We start from the raw sequence: 18,659 nt of genomic DNA on the forward strand, positions 1-18,659 counted from the left end.
TTGGGTAGGCCACTTTAAATGTGGGAATTGTGCCCAGTGTGGGTATTCCCTTAATACCAAGGTTATTGATATTCTACAAATTAATGTACATTGGAGGTTGGAACAATTTTCAAATTGTAATATGAAAAATTGCATTTACATCTTTTTGTATCCATGCAGCAAATTTTGTATAGGTTCAACGACCCGAGCTTTGAAGATCAGAATTTCAGAGCATAGATTAAATACAAGGATAAGAAAGGAAGAAGCTCCTTTGGTCCAACATTTTCAACAAATGGGACATTCTGATCAAGATATTAAATTTGCAATGTTAAAAAAGATAACACAACACAGGATATATAGATATGAAGAAATTATTATTGCAGACAGAAAATAGACTTATTTATAAATTCCAAAGCTATAAAATTGGATTGAATAAAGATTTAGAATGTTCATGCCATTTGTAAAAGTGGATACTCATCAGAACCTGTACCTTTTAGCTTGCACCAGCAGGTTAACATCACAGGTGTGATTGATTAACAGGTCACAAAAACCCAGTAGGACTGACGATTAGTAAACAGACGATGAGCCAACTTGGAAAAATACAGCTCCACGGAGAGTCATGTAAGTTATTATATATATTGATGAATGAACTGAAATATTATATGAGAAGTAATATTATATGAGAAGTATTATGATTGAAATAAGTAACGTGAAACACAGCTTTCATTATTGGAAAGATTGGCGTTTGAGTGCAATTGATAATAAGGGTAGAGATAGACATTTATAATATAAGTATAAAGGTTATAAAATTAGAGATATTATTTTGTATTATTTATTTTATTACACCAGAATCCCATGCATGTTGGACAGTCTTACATGATTAAGCAAATACTGAAGTGAAAAAGAAAACACCTCTAATGCGTGGAGCGTTCTAAATGTTGTTTGACGGACCAGCAGACAGAAGTCTCACTGGTATAGTGCCTGATATAGAAGCCGTGAGTGCACAAACAGGGCTTCCGGATTGACAATTTACACATACAAACAGAGAAATCCAGGACTGGTCTGTCACTTTAATTCATTGTGTTGGTTTGTGAAAAGGAAACGTCTGAGGAACTTTGCAGTTGCAGTCATTTGGATGCTTGTTGACACATTCAGGAAGCTAGACAACCAAGCCATTAGATTTACAACCTGAGTGCATGAACTTTACTGACTCCTGATGAAAGGGATTATTTATGTTCACTGAATCCCAGCAAGGGAATTGTTTATATTTGGGTTTGTTTGGTTTAATCAGCACTGATTAACATTACGTATATATGAGTTGAATAACAGGATAATTTGTGCATATTGATGTGGTTACACAGTTAAGAGCTTGGTGCCATGTATAAAGTAATAGAAGATTTTATTTATTTATTTATTTATTTATTTATTTATTTATTTATTTATAATTAATTTTATATACGGCCCCTCCCCCGAAGGGCTCTGGGCGGTGAACAACAGAGTAATAACAGCAATAATATTAAAACCCCGATTAAAACAGCAGATTAAATAAAATATATTTTAGAATATATTACAGCATTGAATTATTTCGGCTTCAGAGGGCCTTGCGTGGTTGGTACTGTTGGGATAAGTGCTCCTGGTAGTTGGAGATTACCTTTATCGTAGTTAGCAGAGCGGCACGGGTGGCTAGAACACAGCAGAAGCCCTTACCTCGTGTGCGTGCGTGATGGATCCCAATGTGCTGCAAGCTTACACAAAAGAAAGTCGGAGTCAGTTGTAGTTTCTAGTCTAATAAAAAGAGTATTTATTAGTGAACTCCATTCTGGATAGAAAAGGTAGAGTAAGATAGAGAGTCACTTTATGCTATCCTAATCTAGCTGGATGAGAGATAAAGATGCGAGGAGCATCCATCCTCTCTCTAAGAGCATGGTAGGAATAGAAGAGAGAAGGGGTCGAGGAAGAAGCCGGAAGGAAGGAAGTCCCTGAGAGTATCAGTCTAACATCAAAGGGATAGAACCAGCATGATAGAGTAAAGGTGTCAAATCCCTAGGTCCCTATCTAGCCACTAGCTCTCTAGTAAAACCCCCTCTGTAGGTTGAGGCAGGAAACAGCGTAAAGTCCTTCACTTCCAAACGGTACTTGATTGTTTACTTTGCTCTCTGCATTGGTAACTTTCTGGTAGAGCTTTATGTGGCAAAGATCAACAGAGTGCACTATAAATGGCTGAAGAAACTTTGGGAGAAAGAGTGGTTGTATCTGGGCTGGTTTATACAAGTTGTTGAATGTGCATCAGACATTTATTAGTGAAGGATTCGGCCCAAATATTGGGAATCTCCCCAAACAAAATTATTTTCAGTACTGTGGAGACTTCAGAACTATGATTGTTTTATTTATTTTGATCAGCAACATGAGTTTGGGCAACAATAGAGAGTGAGTCAGAATCAGTAGACTCTTGTCAAATAACCCAATATATTGGTTTTGTGTGTGTGTGTTTTTAATGATTTGGAGGAAAAGAATGTCTGTAGTGGAGTTTACTTGTTACACCCCACATTCACCATGCAGATTATTCAACACTTTTTAATAACAGGAATATCGAGATAACATCACTGTATTCATCCTTTACCTTCAACAATACTGGATGCTCAAACAGGCTGCCTGGGAAAACCCCTCCTGCTTCCCTGTGCAAAACACACCTTTGCAAATGTCTGTATGTGTGATGGGGAATCTGCTTTTGCAAGGGGATGGGATCACTTCAATAAAAAATGGAACACTACTAGGAACTTTTACACTATAAGAACAAGGTTACAGTTGATTGGTGAGTCATGTGAAAACAAATTTTTGGATTTTGGATTTTTTGGATTTTGAGCTATATGTTTAAGTAAATATTTTTGCATTCATTTCACTTTTCTGAATGGTGAGAAATTTCTCAGAGTGTGTATCAAGACAAAATTTGTGTTAGGAAAAGTAACACAACTAAATTCACCTGGTTTGGCACCAGTAACTCCTTGCGTAACTCACACAATCAAGCAAAATAAAGCTTCAATAAATAAAATTTTAAAAGAAGATATTAAATTAGTAATTAAAGTCCAGAGCCAGTAGACTGCAATAAAATTACAAAGCTCACCAGGTGTAGTACTTACTTGAGGACACTTCAAATAGTTCTTAAAGGGCCACTCCCCACTTACCTCGTCTGAGTGCAACCCCGCAGCAACCCCTCGTAGAAAAGCCTTCGTGGCTTTTGACCACGGAGACATTTGTTCCCCACTCATTTTCCATTCAGGAAATAGCGTGGGGTTCCACATCAAGAGTCAAAGAGGCAATCAAGCGTTCTGATTGACTGGCACGCGTGTGCGTCATTTACATGTGGGAGTTGCAGCCAGCCAAAGGCGGGGCTCCATTTTGATTGGCTGACCCGAAAAGTTGGTTTGGATAAGCTGAGCGCATTGTTTTGACGGGCGTCACCGCATGCTGGCGTCACTACCCGTTTACCAAATTGCTTGGGCAGAAGCGAAAGTAAAAATCGGTTTCGGTTTACGCCCGTGACACAACCCTGTGCTCCAGCCCGGCACTTTGCCGAAGCTGCAAAACCATGCGGAGCTTCCGAGCAAAAAGAGGCAAAAAAAGAGCAATGTTGGGACTTCTTGTTGTGCACATGTCTCAATTTCCGAGCACTTTCTGACAGGGACACCCTCCCTAAACAAAATGGCGGTTCCTGTTTCCTGATTGGCCAGAAGCTTCTGGCGATGTCAGAGCCAGAATCAGCAGCGCGCATAAACAACCAAAAAGCCCGGCACCCGGCTTTTTTAGTTTTTTTGAAAATGTTGCTCTTTGCAGAGGACCTAATTTGCCGCGCGACAAGGAGGTGGGAGAGCGGCGGACAAATTAAGGATCGGAAGAGTCGCGCGAGTGGAGCACTGGTTGGCGATGAGAGACGTCCATCCTCCTCGTGTCTTTTAAAGAGGTGACCCCGCGGCTTATGGTGAGTGGGGAGTGGCCCAAAGTGTTTCCAGAGGTCTTCCTGCAGCACAGATGAGCAGAAGAGGGAAATGAAGGGGGTGGTAAAGGAACTGTTTTCTCTAGTTACACTTATGGGAAAAGCTGACCATAACCTCCTGACCTGACTAACCAAGGATGTAGGTAAGGGGGGGGTTCCTCGGGTTCAGACCCCCCCATTCATGTCCAAAACTCCGCCCACCCATTTGTGGGTTTTAAAAACATTTTAGTGTTTTTCAGTTTTTGGCCTGCAGGGGGTGCATTGTTTAGGCTAGCAGCACCAAACTTTCTGGGATTGTTTGGGGGAATCTCCTGGTGACACTACCCAGGTTTGGTGAGGTTTGGTTCAGGGGGTCCAAAGTTATGGACTCCAAAAGGGGGTGCCTCCATCATCCATTGTTTCCAATGGGAGCCAATAGAAGATGGGGGCTACACGTTTCAGGGTCCATAACTTTGGACCCTAATAGCTCTTGCGCTCTGGGTAGTATCGATAGGAGAGTCTCCTAAAAGATACCCTAAAAAAAGTTTGGTGCTGCCTAAGCTAACAATTGCACCCTGACAGCAAGCACCCCAAATTTCCCCAGATTCTCCTTTTAAAATCCACCCCCCTTTGGGCATGGATTTAAAGGGAGAATCTGAGTCAGTTTAGAGAAGAAGAAGGAGGAGGAGGAGGTTTGGATTTATATCCTCCACTTTCTCTCCTGTAGGGAGGAGACTCAAAGGAGGTTTACAATCCTCCTTGACCTTCCACCCCCTCACAACAAACACCCTGTGAGGGTGGGTGGGAGCTGAAGAAGGCTCCAAAAAGCTGTGACTTAGCCCAAAAGTCACCTGCCTGAAAAGCATTGTGTGGGAGATGCTGGGGCTAATCTGAATTCCCCAGATAGAAGCCTCCACAGTTCAAGCAGCGAGGCGAGGGAGATCAAACCCAGTTCCTCCAGATTAGAGAATGCACCTGCTCTTAACCACTACACATGCACATTAGAAAGTGATGCTTTTGTTTCAGGGGTGGGTGATGAAATCCCACCCCAAAACAGCGAAGTTGCATTTTTCAATGTTGTTCTAACTGAGGGACCCCAGAATTCTGCCCTTTAAAGTTGGATTTAAAAAGGAGAATTTGGCTCTCTAGGTTCTAAACACCATTGAAAGTGATGCTGTTTGGGGAGATTGGATTCCAGCTATCACAGCTGACTGCAAGAGGGGTGGAAGGGGCGGGATGGGATGCAAAACTCAGATTTTGCACCAGGCTCCATTTTCCCTCTATGCCTCTGCCCAGAGGGGAGGGCAGAAGGAACTGCCAGCTGCTGGCTGGGAGCCCACCTGATGGGGGGCAGGGGAGGGCAGGGCGGGGGAGTCTGCCGTCCCCGGCCTTGGAGAGCTGCTTTTATAAGCGCTGGGCCAGGGGCGGGGCTTGGGGAGGCGTGGCCATGCCCTAGAGTTGGATGGGGGTGTGGCCCCACCCCCAAACACCCCCCCATAAAAAATCTATACCTACATCCCTGTGACTAACCAATCGTAAGTCAGCACTGATGGAAGATTCCAAGGAAGAAGCAATTTCTCCCCTCCCAGACCAGATTCACAACTAAAATACATAAGTTAATTAACTAGCCCAGGGAACTGACCTTCAAGAAAAGCTGCTGTGTTCCACGAGTGAGCTGACACTGGCATAGCATCCAAAAAAAAGAACCCAAGCTTAAGCTGGAGGAGTCCTTCAGATGGTCTTTCTCTTGAGAGAGGGATTACCTGGACTGTTTTTTGTTTTGTTTTTTTGGAGTTGAGAGCATTGGAAACTTATTGCATTTTTCTAATAGTTTCCTTACTTAATGTTATAAGCTGACCCTGTTCCCGCCTGATTCTGTCATTTCTTCTGGCAGGGGTGTGGGATCCTTTTTTGGAAGACACGTTTTTAATGTCCTGAAGATGTTTTATTTATGTTGTGTGGAATGGGCCATTATAATTCTGGGGTTATGATGGGGCAGTTAAGGAGGGTATTTGCCAGTGGAAGTGCTTAGGAATCTTATGGTCTCTTCTATTTAGTTTATAAACTACATGACCAACAATCTTCTGTTCTTGATTAATGGCAGAGAAATGAAAAAGTCTATTCTCATCAGCGTTATTTTTAGTTCTTCTTACAAACCCCAACCCCTAAGCGATATTCTTCCTTTTCATTCTCACTAGCCTTGTGAGTGGAGGGGTAGAAATGGAAATACTTCTCCCACCCAGATGATGGGCTCACCCAATGGCGACTCTTGCAAAGAAAGGCTATCTACTTAGATACAGGACAGATGACACACCATGGCAGTAAAACACAATAGATTGTTGTCTTCACCTATCCTTTGCAGTGAAGTCTCTTTACCCGTCTATCTCCTTTGCCCACTGACAAACTAACATTTTGGGTTTCTCCTTCAACTTTTAGAAGGGAATTTCCAAATTTCCTTATTGCTTTCATTTCCCATTTAGCATCTAAAGCAAAGAGACCAATTCAGTATTTCTTCTGGGACCAATACTGTGGTCACCCAATGGAGTTCTGCCTTTCTTCCACTAGAACCTCTATCCCAATCAGCCTGAACCCAGTCCTCTTCCATATGATCCTTTGAGTTGGATTCCCCTGCTCTACCAACCACCCTGTCCTATTCATTTTCCTACTGGAATTCAAGGATTTGTACTCCTCATCCTGGGACCAGTTTTTCTTTTACATCTTGTATAACAGACACAATGTTTTCAAGCACTTGCCACATGACTGGAAAGTTCCCTCAGAGTGCAGTAAATAGGCTCTGAGACAATTGAAACTCTAGGGGGTTGCAAGACACTGTGATGGAGAGGGAGGGGGAATCAGGCCAACCAATGCCTGGGGTGAGTAGAAAGAGATAGGGAGACAGTCAGCTGACTGAAGAGAAATGAGCTGGATAGATTTGGACAGGAGCTTGGAGATGAGCTGTAATTCTGGGGGATCCTCAAGTCCCACCTGGCGATGGCATTCCTACCAGGCACATACCCACAGAAAGGCATGGAGGAGAAATTGGGGAAGGGTTGCCATTTCCCCACTCCCAGCAGAAGATCCCCCTTTTTTGAGTCCCCAGTCCCTGCTACACTCTTGATCAGCTGGTGGGTGAAAAAATAAGACAACAAATCACCATTGCACCAATAGCTGAAATCCTAGAGCAGCATCATGTCACTTCTAGGTTCATCCCAAAAATTACATTATGCTATTGACACAATGTTCTGCTGGATGCCAGACACAGGCTGCTAATATGGGGATGGGGGGTGGGGGTGGTAAAGAGAAATTATATTGCCAAATCATGTACCTTTATAGCTACTGGCTCCAGCAGTTCTATGCTTTGGCCCTTCCCTGTTTTCCTCCTGCCCTAGATTTCTCCTGGGATGTTGTCAGTCAATCCCAGAGGGGGGAGGATTCCTCAGAAGAAGAGTTGGGCCAGGACACTTCAGTCCAGCCAGAGCCTCAGCAAAATTGAACAACAGATTAGCCAAGGCTCAGAGCCCCAGTACAGACTGTTGCTAACACATGTTAGAATTATGGTGCTGTGCTCTTCTAAGGAAGGCAATTTATTAATGTTCACACTGTATTCAGCCACAGAGAATGTTCCTAGAATTACATTTTATGTAAGTAGTACCATGAATTTCACAGTTGCCAAAGCCGTCAGCTCGAGTATTCAGTTTTCTGAAGCAGACCTCTGAAGCAGCTGTTGCCCTTGAGCCAAAGATCATTTTGCATTGTTGACTGTGAGTTGAGCAATTCCCATGATAACAGTAGGCCTCATCTTGGCATGGGGCCCTATCCTGCACATAAACATCTTCAGGACACCAATCTGAAGTCCAGAAGTTGGTGCTGGTGCAGCATGCTGCAGCTTGGCTACTGTCTAACACCCAACCTTACAATTGTCTTCCCTTCCTCTTCCCACAACAGGTACCTTGTGAAGTAGGTGTGACTGAGAGGTCTGAGAGAACTGTGACAAGCCCAAGGTCACCCAGCAGGTTTCTTGTAGAGAAGCAGGGAAGACAAACCCAGTTCATCAGATCAGAGTCCACTGCTCATGCAGAGTGGGGAATCAAACTAGGTCCATTGTTCTAAACCAATACATTACACTCATTTGCATAACTGATACATTACACTCAATTGCATAACCAATACATTACACTCATTTGCATAACTTGCAATCCAAGTGGTTACTTGGATTGGTTGAGATGGGGTAGATATTGTTAAAGACTATCTGGACTTTCTCTAGCTGTCATTGCCATGAGTACAGATGATTTTGTAAAGGAATCAGTAAACCTGAAATATAGGGGAGGCACGTGAACATCCTATATATGTGTGTATATATATATACATTGTGATACATTGTGGACTTCATGCCATTGGATAGAGTCTTCCACTCAATCTTCTATACCATGGCATCAATCTAGACTTGGAATATAAACACAGGCCTAAACATACAGCAGCACAAAGGAAAATTACAATTCCTTCTATAGTTCTTGCACTGATAGCCTTATGGGGTGGAGGAGGACCACTGTCAATACTGCCACCATAACCTTTACTTGTACAGTACGGAGGAGCAGAGCCATAATCACAATGACAATGTTTCTGGTTGTTGCATGTTCCTCGATTATGGCACTTTGTTATATTACAATCGAACTTCAAGAAGGAAACACTGGTACATTCCCTATTAATACATATCATGCCATTGCCACATGGTGTTCCATCTCTAATGGCTCCAGTATCAGCTATCCTCATTCCATTATGGTAATCTGTCCCCCAGCATAGCCTATTATTAATGCGAGTTTGAATTATGCTATTGTGCTCCTCCATTGAAGGTAAATAATTAATGTTTTCACATTGGATCCTGCCACAAAAGATGTCTTGAACTTTACACCCCTTAAAATCTGAGCCTTTAGTAATGCCACAATTACCAAAACGATCACCTCGTGTATTCAGTTCTCTGAAGCAGGCCTCTGAAGCAACTGTTGCTTTTGAACCAAAGATAATCTTGCACTGTTCTTCATGAGTAGAGCAATTCCCATGATAACAGTGGGCCCCATCTTGACATGGGGCCCCATCTTGTATATAAACATCTTCAGGACACCATGCTGAAGTCCCATTGCAATACTCTGGTAGGTCACAGATACTAGTACTTTTCCTGCAAACAGTTCCCACCGGAAGATACTGGCATTTGGAGCAGCACTCTCCAAAAGCACAAATGACACCTGAACTCAACTTGCAATCGGACTGGCAACAGGGATCTGATTCACATTCGACTTTTGAACCACAGTCACATTCTTCTCCATCTTCTAGTACTCCATTTCCACAGAATTTGGGCATATACAGTTTATTGGGATCTGGACGTATTTTCATACATTCTTTTCTACCCAGAATTATTTCAGTGTAATAATCATTATAACTGCAGCTGCTAAATTTATGAGAGAGGGTATGAAGTTTAGCCATAATACAATTTGGTAGTTCACAAATACAGTGCCCTTCATCATGCCTCATGCCAAGATTATGCCCCAACTCATGGGTAAAAATAATCGCAAAAGAGATCAAAATAGAAGTGACATATGATTCAACAGCAGATGCATGCTCAGGTGAACACATACCTGCAACATATGCTAATCCAAGATCAGTTCCAAATTTTTTATATATAAATAAATGACTTGAATCATGCTCTAGGCGTGGTGCAAGAACATTTTGTCTCCACAGATTGAAATCATGAAGCACAGTATCCAACTTGCCAGCAATTGGGATGAGGTTTTTTTCCGACCATAATTCCATCCCAACCAGGGACACATGTACACCAAGTGGAGCATAAAATGAATTTGCCATATGGATGATATCCAACAGTTGCATAGCAACAACAGTTTCATTTCGGCCAAACTGGACATATCGCTCATGTTCTACTACAACTGCAACTTTCGCATATCTGGTGTGTGTCCACCAGGATCCTCTAGAAGAAATTTTAGCTACATTTTCTACATTTCTGATCATGGCCATTTGATGATGTTGCTTTTCCACTGTTAGCCCACACCTCAGGTGGAAAGCCTCTTCCTCTTCTTCCAGTCTGTACACCACATGTTGAAAGGTAGAAGATGTTTGGATAGGCTTAATTTCATAGGTCTTATTTTCTACTCGCAACAGACCTCTTAGGCCCTGTGAGCAAGTGCTGAGGGCAACCAAAGCAAGAGGCCTACCATGTATTAAACCATCATAGAAACAATCATCCCTGATGAAAGGATAGTCCACCAGGATATCCCCCTCCTTATTGTAAGTGAATACAGTAAAGTGTTTAGGGACCAAGTCTTTCTTTTGTCTGAGCTGAACCATGTGGCTTTCCCCCTCAATCTTCAGCAAGTAGGTAAGTTCTTGAGGATCTTGTTGTCCATAGCTGAGGGTCTGTCTCCTGGGGATGATCACTTCATAAGAGGCATATCTATACCCTTGAGGTGGTATTCGAACAGCAGTCAAAATGTCTCTCAGGACCAGCATCAGCAACCAGACGAGGTTACTAGTCATTTTCTTGACTGGAAAAGAATCATGTAGGACACCCTGACCCTATCTAGGAGAAAGAATTTCCCTGCAGCAGCTGGTAGATCAGTACCAAAATGGGAAGAAAGCTCCATACGATGCAGCAGAAGATTCTGACCACAGTAACAGCCAGTGACATTATCCTTAGAATGGGGGTGGAGCTTGGAATCAGGAACAGAATAGAACATATGGAGAATGGCAGGAAAAGATTCGAATGGTTGGAAAAAGGGATAGTTGTCACAGACCCGAAGGGCTGTGAAATTGAAAACAACGCAGAGGTGGGGAGATGGGGAAAGGAAGTGAGGGAAAGGAGTTCAGAAGCAGCAACTGTAAGCTCAATACTAATGTCCTAGTGGCAATCCTGGTTATGCTAAGAGGTAAACACATACAAATGGCAATTATTTATCACAAATATTCTTCAAACAGGATTTTCAGTTGGAGCTGGATACAGTATCTATGGAAAGCTGCTTGGCTTCCACCTCTCCTCCAGCTGGTAGCGTCATCAATGGCAATTGAAAGATGAAGATTAGGTTGGGGATCTAGGCATGGTAGAAGGGTACTCCAGTCTGATGAGAGGGAGTCCTCAGCTAAAGCTTGGTCCAGATATAATGAAAGTGTATCAGACTGACACTACCCTTCCCACTAATCACTGCGCTGAGAGAAGATGGAGAGAGGGGGATCTCTGTTGCATGCACACACATATAAAAGTAATATAGAGGTAACATAAGATAAAAATACTGTTTAATTAAAAAGAAGAACTAAAATTTGGCCTGGAATTAAACTTCGCATAGTTTTATTTTCTCTCTTCAATTAACTCTCATTGTGTGGATGATTCACTGATTATTGTTTAGTTATTTTTAAATCATATTCAGTAAAGGATCTGATTTGATTGTAATTTATTCTACTTTATTCCACTTACATTTTTGTTCCAAATTATCCTCGACCATAGGATCAATGATAAACAATAATTGAATAATACACTTACATTTTCAAGGTTGGAGGAAAAAAGCCAAAATTATTTTAAACTCATGGAACTTTCTCACACATCTCACTAAAAGAGTCTTTCAGTTTCTGATGTAATATTTCTGTGCATGTGTACAATATTTTAACAATTCTGAATGCAGAAAATGCTATTTTAAATTCATTTGGGATCTGCATCTGTGCCAGCTGGGTTTACAATCATATTTCATAGTGCTTTTGGTTTCATTTGTATATACTCACAAAGGATAAGATTTGATCTACAATTCCATCGGTCATTCTCACTGAAGGTGTAGCTTCCAAACTGAGCAAGGGGATGAATGACCTCTCCCCAACTAGATTAATGGGATGGAGTAGCAGCAATTTCCACCCCCATCCTACATGCTTGAACAGAAGAAAAATGCACATTAACTGAACTACCAGAAACACTGAGAGATTAATATTTTCTACAATAGGCAGCTCCAGGAAGGGGATCTTTCTGAAGTCAGAAACAACAGCACAGGGGGTGCTTTGCCATCATCCCAATATGAATGCCACTAACATCTACTAATAAAAACATTATTGGGTGATCCATAGATCTCCTAATTTGTCTCTGAGAAGAGAAAATAATTTTTATAGTTTCCTATTTTCTTGCAACTTTATAGTAGAAGAAAGGAACCTAGTCTTGTAGTGAATTTGGTGGCTCTCATTAGCACTGTCCCAAAGAAGCGGCACCAGGTGAGCACCCTTGTTCAACATTTAACTTGCAAGGAGCAGGATTACTGCAGCAAGTTTTCACTCCAATCTACAAGTATGCAACAGAATACAACATAGAACCTGGACACATTAATGTGTTGACTTGGGTTCAGTTCCATGCAAGTAAAAACCCTGGGGAAATTTTCCCCAGTTATGCAGAAAATCATGTACCTGTGTCCATGTATGCTAGGTAAGCCAAAAGGTAAGGGGCGGCAATCGAGTCTAAATAAATAAACACAGTCCAAAGAATACAAATAGATCAAGACGGAACAATCCTGAACACATTGTCTTTCTCAAAATGTCTGAAAAGACCAGCACTGAGATGAGACTAGGTCCTTGCTGGCACACAGGACCACTTCTCTTTAAATGACTGTCCAAAGCTCTTGTCTAAAGACTTTCACTTTAGAGGAAAAAAGTTTTAATTAGTTGCCTTTCTACTTCCCACAATGCCATTTTCCTGTAGCTGATATCTTTCTTATAAGTCACTAAGAAATTTCCTTCATACTTACTGATCTTCAGTAAGCATTTGTGAGGCATGTAAGAGGGAGAAGAGGAGGGCATTTCACTTGAGAGAATATGCGCAATCCCAGGACTTGGCTAACTTGATTCTTGTGCAGTCCCATTGCATTCAGTGGCAAGATCTATAAACAGTTGCACTCAAAGTCCTGCTCATGTCTACTCAATGGGGATTACTCACAGGAAGGTCTTAGGATTTCACTGAAAATAAACAGGTGGAGAAACAGAAGCAAGATCTCCTAAAAACTAATGTCATATTGGGCAAATTTAGACCCCTATATCAATTGTTTCCATTAGTACATGCCTTTGGTTTTCCCATATTAGTGAACAGCTAAGGAAAGGAAATGTTGTGCTTTGGAACAATTTGAAAGTTGGAGAAAATAACCAATACTGACTGGTCTGGCCGCCAGAAACAAGGATGCCATGAGAGACCCCAAAGCCCCTCTAATCCCTCCTGCAAGAACAATATGTATTTGATTCCTTTTTTACTTCCACGCATCTACACCAGGAATAGGGTTGAAGGGAGGCCAAGAGACTCAAGAAGGAAGAAATATATAAGATGGGTCTTACATATAACATGGATCCTCTTTTCTACCTTCTCCAATGAACAGAAAGGGACAGGAAGCTGCTGACAATGCTGGACTGCTTCATCCTGTAAAGTACCAAAGCCAAGTAGCTTCCAAGAGTGCAGTTCTTATAAACACTGGTTCCATTACATAATTTGAGCAGGAATGGGTCACATGATTCAACTCTGTTAAGATTCAAAATGTTGAGTACTTTGGAGCAGGGTTTTTTAAAAAAAAAATTAGAATCCTTGTTTTTCTCTGTATAGAAAAGATAGAATATTCATTCACTCACTCAGTGAGGTAGTACAGACCTCAATTTTATCTCAGCTGAGGCAATACAATTTGAGAAGAGGCATGGTTTTCATTCGGAGGCTTTAAATAAGAAGTTTCTCACACAAAACTCAAGTGATTAGGAGAAAAAATGTAACAATTCAAAATGTGAATGGATTACCCTCTCCTCAGAACAACTTTTATACACATTGCCTCTCTATTTTGCTCCCAACAATATTTTAAATCCTGTATAGTATCAAGATAAAGGGGACATCACACTAATTTGGAAAATATCAAATTGTTTATAGAAATTATTTATAGAAATGTACACTTTTTCCCTATGGTTGTCACCACCACAGAATAAGAACCCTGATTGGAACAACCTACAATTGTTTGTAAATAAGATTACATTTAATAAACAATTTAAAATAATTTCAAAATAGTTTTCATGGTTATACATCACTAAAAGCACATTCTAAAGTAGCTACAATATTGTACAATGTGATAATAGTAATCAGTTAAAAATACAGTAAACTGTGTCTACTGTGAACAGATATTACTATTTAGAACTCTAATAATCTTTACAGGAAGTTCATGTACTAAACAATGCAGCCCAAGTGTATAGATTCTGAGAGGAAATTCAAAGGTAAAAGTTTTGGGTTACATTAGAATATATTAGACTGTATGGACAAAAACAGTCACATTTTGTTACAGATGGAGATATTTCATTGGAGTAATTCTCTACATTGAGCTCTGGTTGATCAAGAGACATAACTGTTATAGCATTCACACCACAAAAGTACCTTGGTTTGCACTTCTCTGTCCTGCAAAATAATTAAAGAAAAACACAAGAAATGTGACAGAACTGAACCAGTATGCTATTTCAAGCCCCAATTATGGGCTTACTCTTGCTTGCAAGACTGTTTGCGGATAGATGTGCCATACTGAAGTTTTGTTCAAAGGCAGGCTGTCATTTGTTCCACCAATAAAGGCTGCAAATCCCAAAAACACATAGACATGATACTGTTCATAGAAACATATGAAGTCCCACTAGATGGAACATATTTGCACAGATTAATTAAAGACACAAGCTAACAAATCTTGCATGTGGGTACTGAATGTGCAATTTTAAGCTGTTTACCTCTTTTCTAAAGACATTGTATATATACAAGGAATCCAACATTATTGCCATTATTGTCAGTAATATTGTTCATTATTTTGTGTAAATGCATCCTCTAAGGTTTGCCTCTAAATTTCCTAACTGGTTTAACTTTTCCAAGCCTTCTTACGGACAGTAAAAAAATGCCAGTTCATGTAAAAATTTGGTCCCATAAAATAAATGTTAAAAGATTCCTGTGGATGTGCACCTGTGAAAATATTTTAAGCAGAATGAGCTACACACATAATTTGCTTGAAGATGACACAGAGAATCAAATCTATTCAAGAATCTGACCTAGCAAACTTGTAAATGTCCAGTTATAGCATGCTGTGAAATAGGTATATGCATGAGAATTATTTCAAGAGCTGTCTTGTGGGCTGAAAATATCAGGGCCCAGATGACTCTGTTTGTCAACTGCCACTATATTTGGCCAGCAATAGGAACAAGTCTCTTGGTTTTTGCCATTTAGAGAACAGAACTTTTAAAAACAATATATAGGAACCAATGAGAATATGTTCCGATACAGAATTCCTCTCTGTATTTTTAACCCCTGGATCTCTGTTTGTGCTGCTTTCAAAGGATCTGTAAATAATCTGACAGCCAAAAGCTATAAAAGTGGAGTACTGCTCAGTGTGTGAGAGAGACATTCCACAATAATTGTGCAGAGGCATGACAGGCATTGTATGAAAGCACTGTCATACATTACCTTCTGGGTGTCCCAAGTGTTTTCATAAGAGGATAGGCCTGAAAACTACAGAGGAAAAGAGGTGGGTTTTTTTTTTATGGGAAGGTCCAAGCTACTGTACAAAAATTGCATTACCTGTGTTATAGTTACCACTGAATGAACTTATCTGAATGATTATTATCTCCTCTTACATTATGTTAGACTTGACACTTTAAGAGTTGTCCTTACTAGGAGTTTGTCCTCTGAAACTTTGGCAAGCAAAATATAGTAACGTAACCAACTGCATCAGAGAAGTCCCTTATAAGATACCAGTACCAAGAACATTAGCAGCACAAACTGATAGTATTATTACAGCACTTATCATTCCTACATTGCCACTGTTGGGTGGAGGGGGTCCACTGTCAATGCTGCCACCATAACCTTCAATTAGACAATATGGAGGGGCCCAGCCATAGTTACAATGACAGTTCTTTAGAGAGTTACATGCTCCCCTGTTGTGGCATTTTGTTTGATTACAATCATAGTTCAGGACGGTCACCTTGATACATTCCCTATTAAGACATATCATGCCATTGCCACAGGATGTGCCATCTTTCACTGCTCCAATATCAGCTGTGCCACTGTGGTAAGCTGTACCCCAGCACAAGTTTGAATCCAGATGAGTCTGAATTACACTGCTATGATCATTTAAATTAGGAACTTCATTAATGTTAACACACTGAATTTTGCCACACAAAATATTACTATTGTCACATTTTTTATAAACATTAGAACGAACAATTCCACAATTGCCAAAGCGGTCAGCTTGAGTATTTACTTCTCTGAAGCAACCTAATGGGGCAACTGTTGCTTGTTTGCCAAAGATCCTTTTGCACACTTTGTTGTGCGTAGAGCATTCCCCCTGATAGCAGAAGGCATCATCATGGCATGGGGCACCATCCTGTACATAAACATCTTCAGGACACCACTCAGAAATTCCAGTGCAGTATTCAGGAAGATCACAGATGCTAGTCCTTTCCCTACAAACTGTTCCGGCTGGAAGAAACTGACAGTTCGCACAGCATGTTCCAACAGCACAAGTTGCTCCTGAATGCAACATGCAATTGGGTTGGCAACATGCATCTGATTTACAATGAAGTGGTGAGCCACAGTCACATTGTTCTCCACTCTCTACCACCTTGTTGCCACAGTTTTTGAGTTCATAGAGTTTCTCATGTTCCAATGGAATTAGCAGACATTGTTTCTTTCCACTGTTTAGCAGACTAGAAAAGCTTTTGTAACTACAATTGCTAAACTTAGTTGTGATGCTCTGTGATGTAGTCATAATGCAAGAACGCTGATCACAAGTACAGTATCTCCCATCGTGTTGCATGCCAAGGTTATGGCCCAATTGATGAGCAAATGTTACAGAGAATGAGAACAAACTAGAAGTAACAAATGCCTCAACAGCAGATGCCCAAATGGGATCACACACTGTTCCTACAAATGATAATCCCAGTTTAACTCCAAAATGCTTATATACAAATAAGTGGCCAACATCATGCCTTAGATGTTGAACTAGTGTCATTTTCCTCCAAATATTGAAAATATCAAGCAATTCATCTAAACTTCCAGCAATTTCTATGAGGTTATTTTGAGACCAAATCTCCAGTCCAACCATGGCCACATTAACTCCAAGTGCCTTATATAATGAATCGGTCATATGAATGGCATCTAGCACCTGCATAACAACAACAGTTTCATTTCTGCCAAACTGCACATATCGTTCGTGATCTACCACAACTGCAACTTTTGCACACCTGGTACGTGACCACCAGACTCCTCCTGGAGAGATTTTTGCTACTCCATTCTCTGTATTTTGGATCACAGATATTTGGTGAGTTTGCCCTTCTTCCACTAGTCCACACATCATGCCCAAAGCACTCTCCTTTTCTTCCCAGTGATACACCACATGCTGAAAGGTAGCAGATGCTGGAACAGGTTCGATCTCATAGATCTTACTTTCCACCTCCAGGAGACCCCTGAGTCCCCCTGAGCAAGAGCTGAGAGCGACCCATGAGGAAGGCCTGCCTTGTACAAAACCGTGGTAGAAACAGTCAGTCCTGACAAAGGGATAATCCACCTGGAGGTCCCCCTCCTTGCTGTAGGTGAAAACTGGGAAGTGTTTAGGGATTAAACCCCTCTTCTGCCTGAGATGCACCAGGAAGCTCTTCCCCTCCATCTCCAGCAGGTAGGTCAGGTCTTGGGGTACCAGCCCCCGCCTCAGTCCCATCCTCTTTGGGATGATCACTTCATAGGAGACGAACCGGAAGTCCTGAAGAGGCGCCTGACAAGCTGCCTGGCTCAGGAAGAGTCCCCAAGCCAGCATGAGCCACAGGAGGCCTCCACCGGCGCTGTCCAACCCCATTTCTCCCACCAGGGGCCCAGGGGAAGAAGGGCCTCCCCACACTGCGGAAAGCGACAGCGCCAAAAGCAGCTAGGGCGCACGCTGCGGGGAAGGATGGGCCGGGAGCGGGGACGCCATCGACGGCGCCTGCCCGCATCTCCAACAACCGGCTTCTCTGAAAGGGATGCAAGGGGGTGGGGGTGGAATGGAGCAGCTCGGAAAATCCGCAGGGGCGGCGCTTCCACCGCACCCAAGGAGAGGGCAAGAAGGGGCGAAGAGCTGGGCGAACTGAGCTCCGCTGGGAGCAGTGGGGCGGGGGAAGGGCAGAAAGAACAAAGAGGGGATGCCGACTTTAGGTTCCATCAGCCTCTGGCACCTTAATGACCAGTAAAAGTCATTGCAGCATAAACTTTCCTGTGTCCTTAGATGCACTGAAGTGTAACACACTAATGCACATTTACAACAGAAAGAGCGTGTGTGTGTGTGTGTGTGTCGGCGGGGGGCGGGGAGATTACAAAGAGCAACAGCGGTAAAAGGAGATCCAGTTCAAAGGGTGGCCGGGTACCTCAAGATCTGATCCCAGTAGAACTGAGCGCAGGATTAATTGAGATAAATTTATGTTAAGGCGAAGGGACGCCACTGAACAAAAAGGGGTGCTCAAATAGAGTTTGTCTCTCCCTAGAACGCTGATATCTGTTTTGTTTTCCATTCAGAAAGAGGCCAGTGGGGAATTTAGCAGGGGCAGTTTCAGTTGCACCACTTGCCTGCCGCCGTCTATTGCATCCCGAAGCGGCCTCTTTCTGCAGCGTCCACCTGGACGACGAGCAACGCTGAAGACCAGAACTGGCGGGAAAACGATG

The 18,659-nt window shown here is 41.9% G+C and overlaps 2 protein-coding genes across 2 annotated transcripts; both read right to left on the reverse strand.

Annotated features, from left to right (window-relative positions):
* Positions 1 to 8,335: 8,335 nt before the first annotated feature.
* Positions 8,336 to 10,492, reverse strand: LOC125426339 (disintegrin and metalloproteinase domain-containing protein 20-like). Its single transcript, XM_048484598.1, has one exon. The coding sequence runs from the start codon at positions 10,490 to 10,492 to the stop codon at positions 8,336 to 8,338; it is 2,157 nt and encodes a 718-aa protein (XP_048340555.1).
* Positions 10,493 to 14,025: 3,533 nt separating this feature from the next.
* Positions 14,026 to 17,820, reverse strand: LOC125426645 (disintegrin and metalloproteinase domain-containing protein 20-like). The gene has a single exon (XM_048485202.1). The coding sequence runs from the start codon at positions 17,818 to 17,820 to the stop codon at positions 15,712 to 15,714; it is 2,109 nt and encodes a 702-aa protein (XP_048341159.1). The 3' UTR covers positions 14,026 to 15,711.
* Positions 17,821 to 18,659: the final 839 nt, after the last annotated feature.

Source organism: Sphaerodactylus townsendi, linkage group LG02 (assembly GCF_021028975.2).
Source record: "Sphaerodactylus townsendi isolate TG3544 linkage group LG02, MPM_Stown_v2.3, whole genome shotgun sequence".
In the NCBI taxonomy this organism is placed as follows: domain Eukaryota; kingdom Metazoa; phylum Chordata; class Lepidosauria; order Squamata; family Sphaerodactylidae; genus Sphaerodactylus; species Sphaerodactylus townsendi.

Bases quoted from the DNA above. Each gene is read 5' to 3' on its own strand.
- LOC125426645 (XM_048485202.1), bottom strand. From the start codon at position 17,820: ATGGGGTTGGACAGCGCCGGTGGAGGCCTCCTGTGGCTCATGCTGGCT.
- LOC125426339 (XM_048484598.1), bottom strand. From the start codon at position 10,492: ATGACTAGTAACCTCGTCTGGTTGCTGATGCTGGTCCTGAGAGACATT.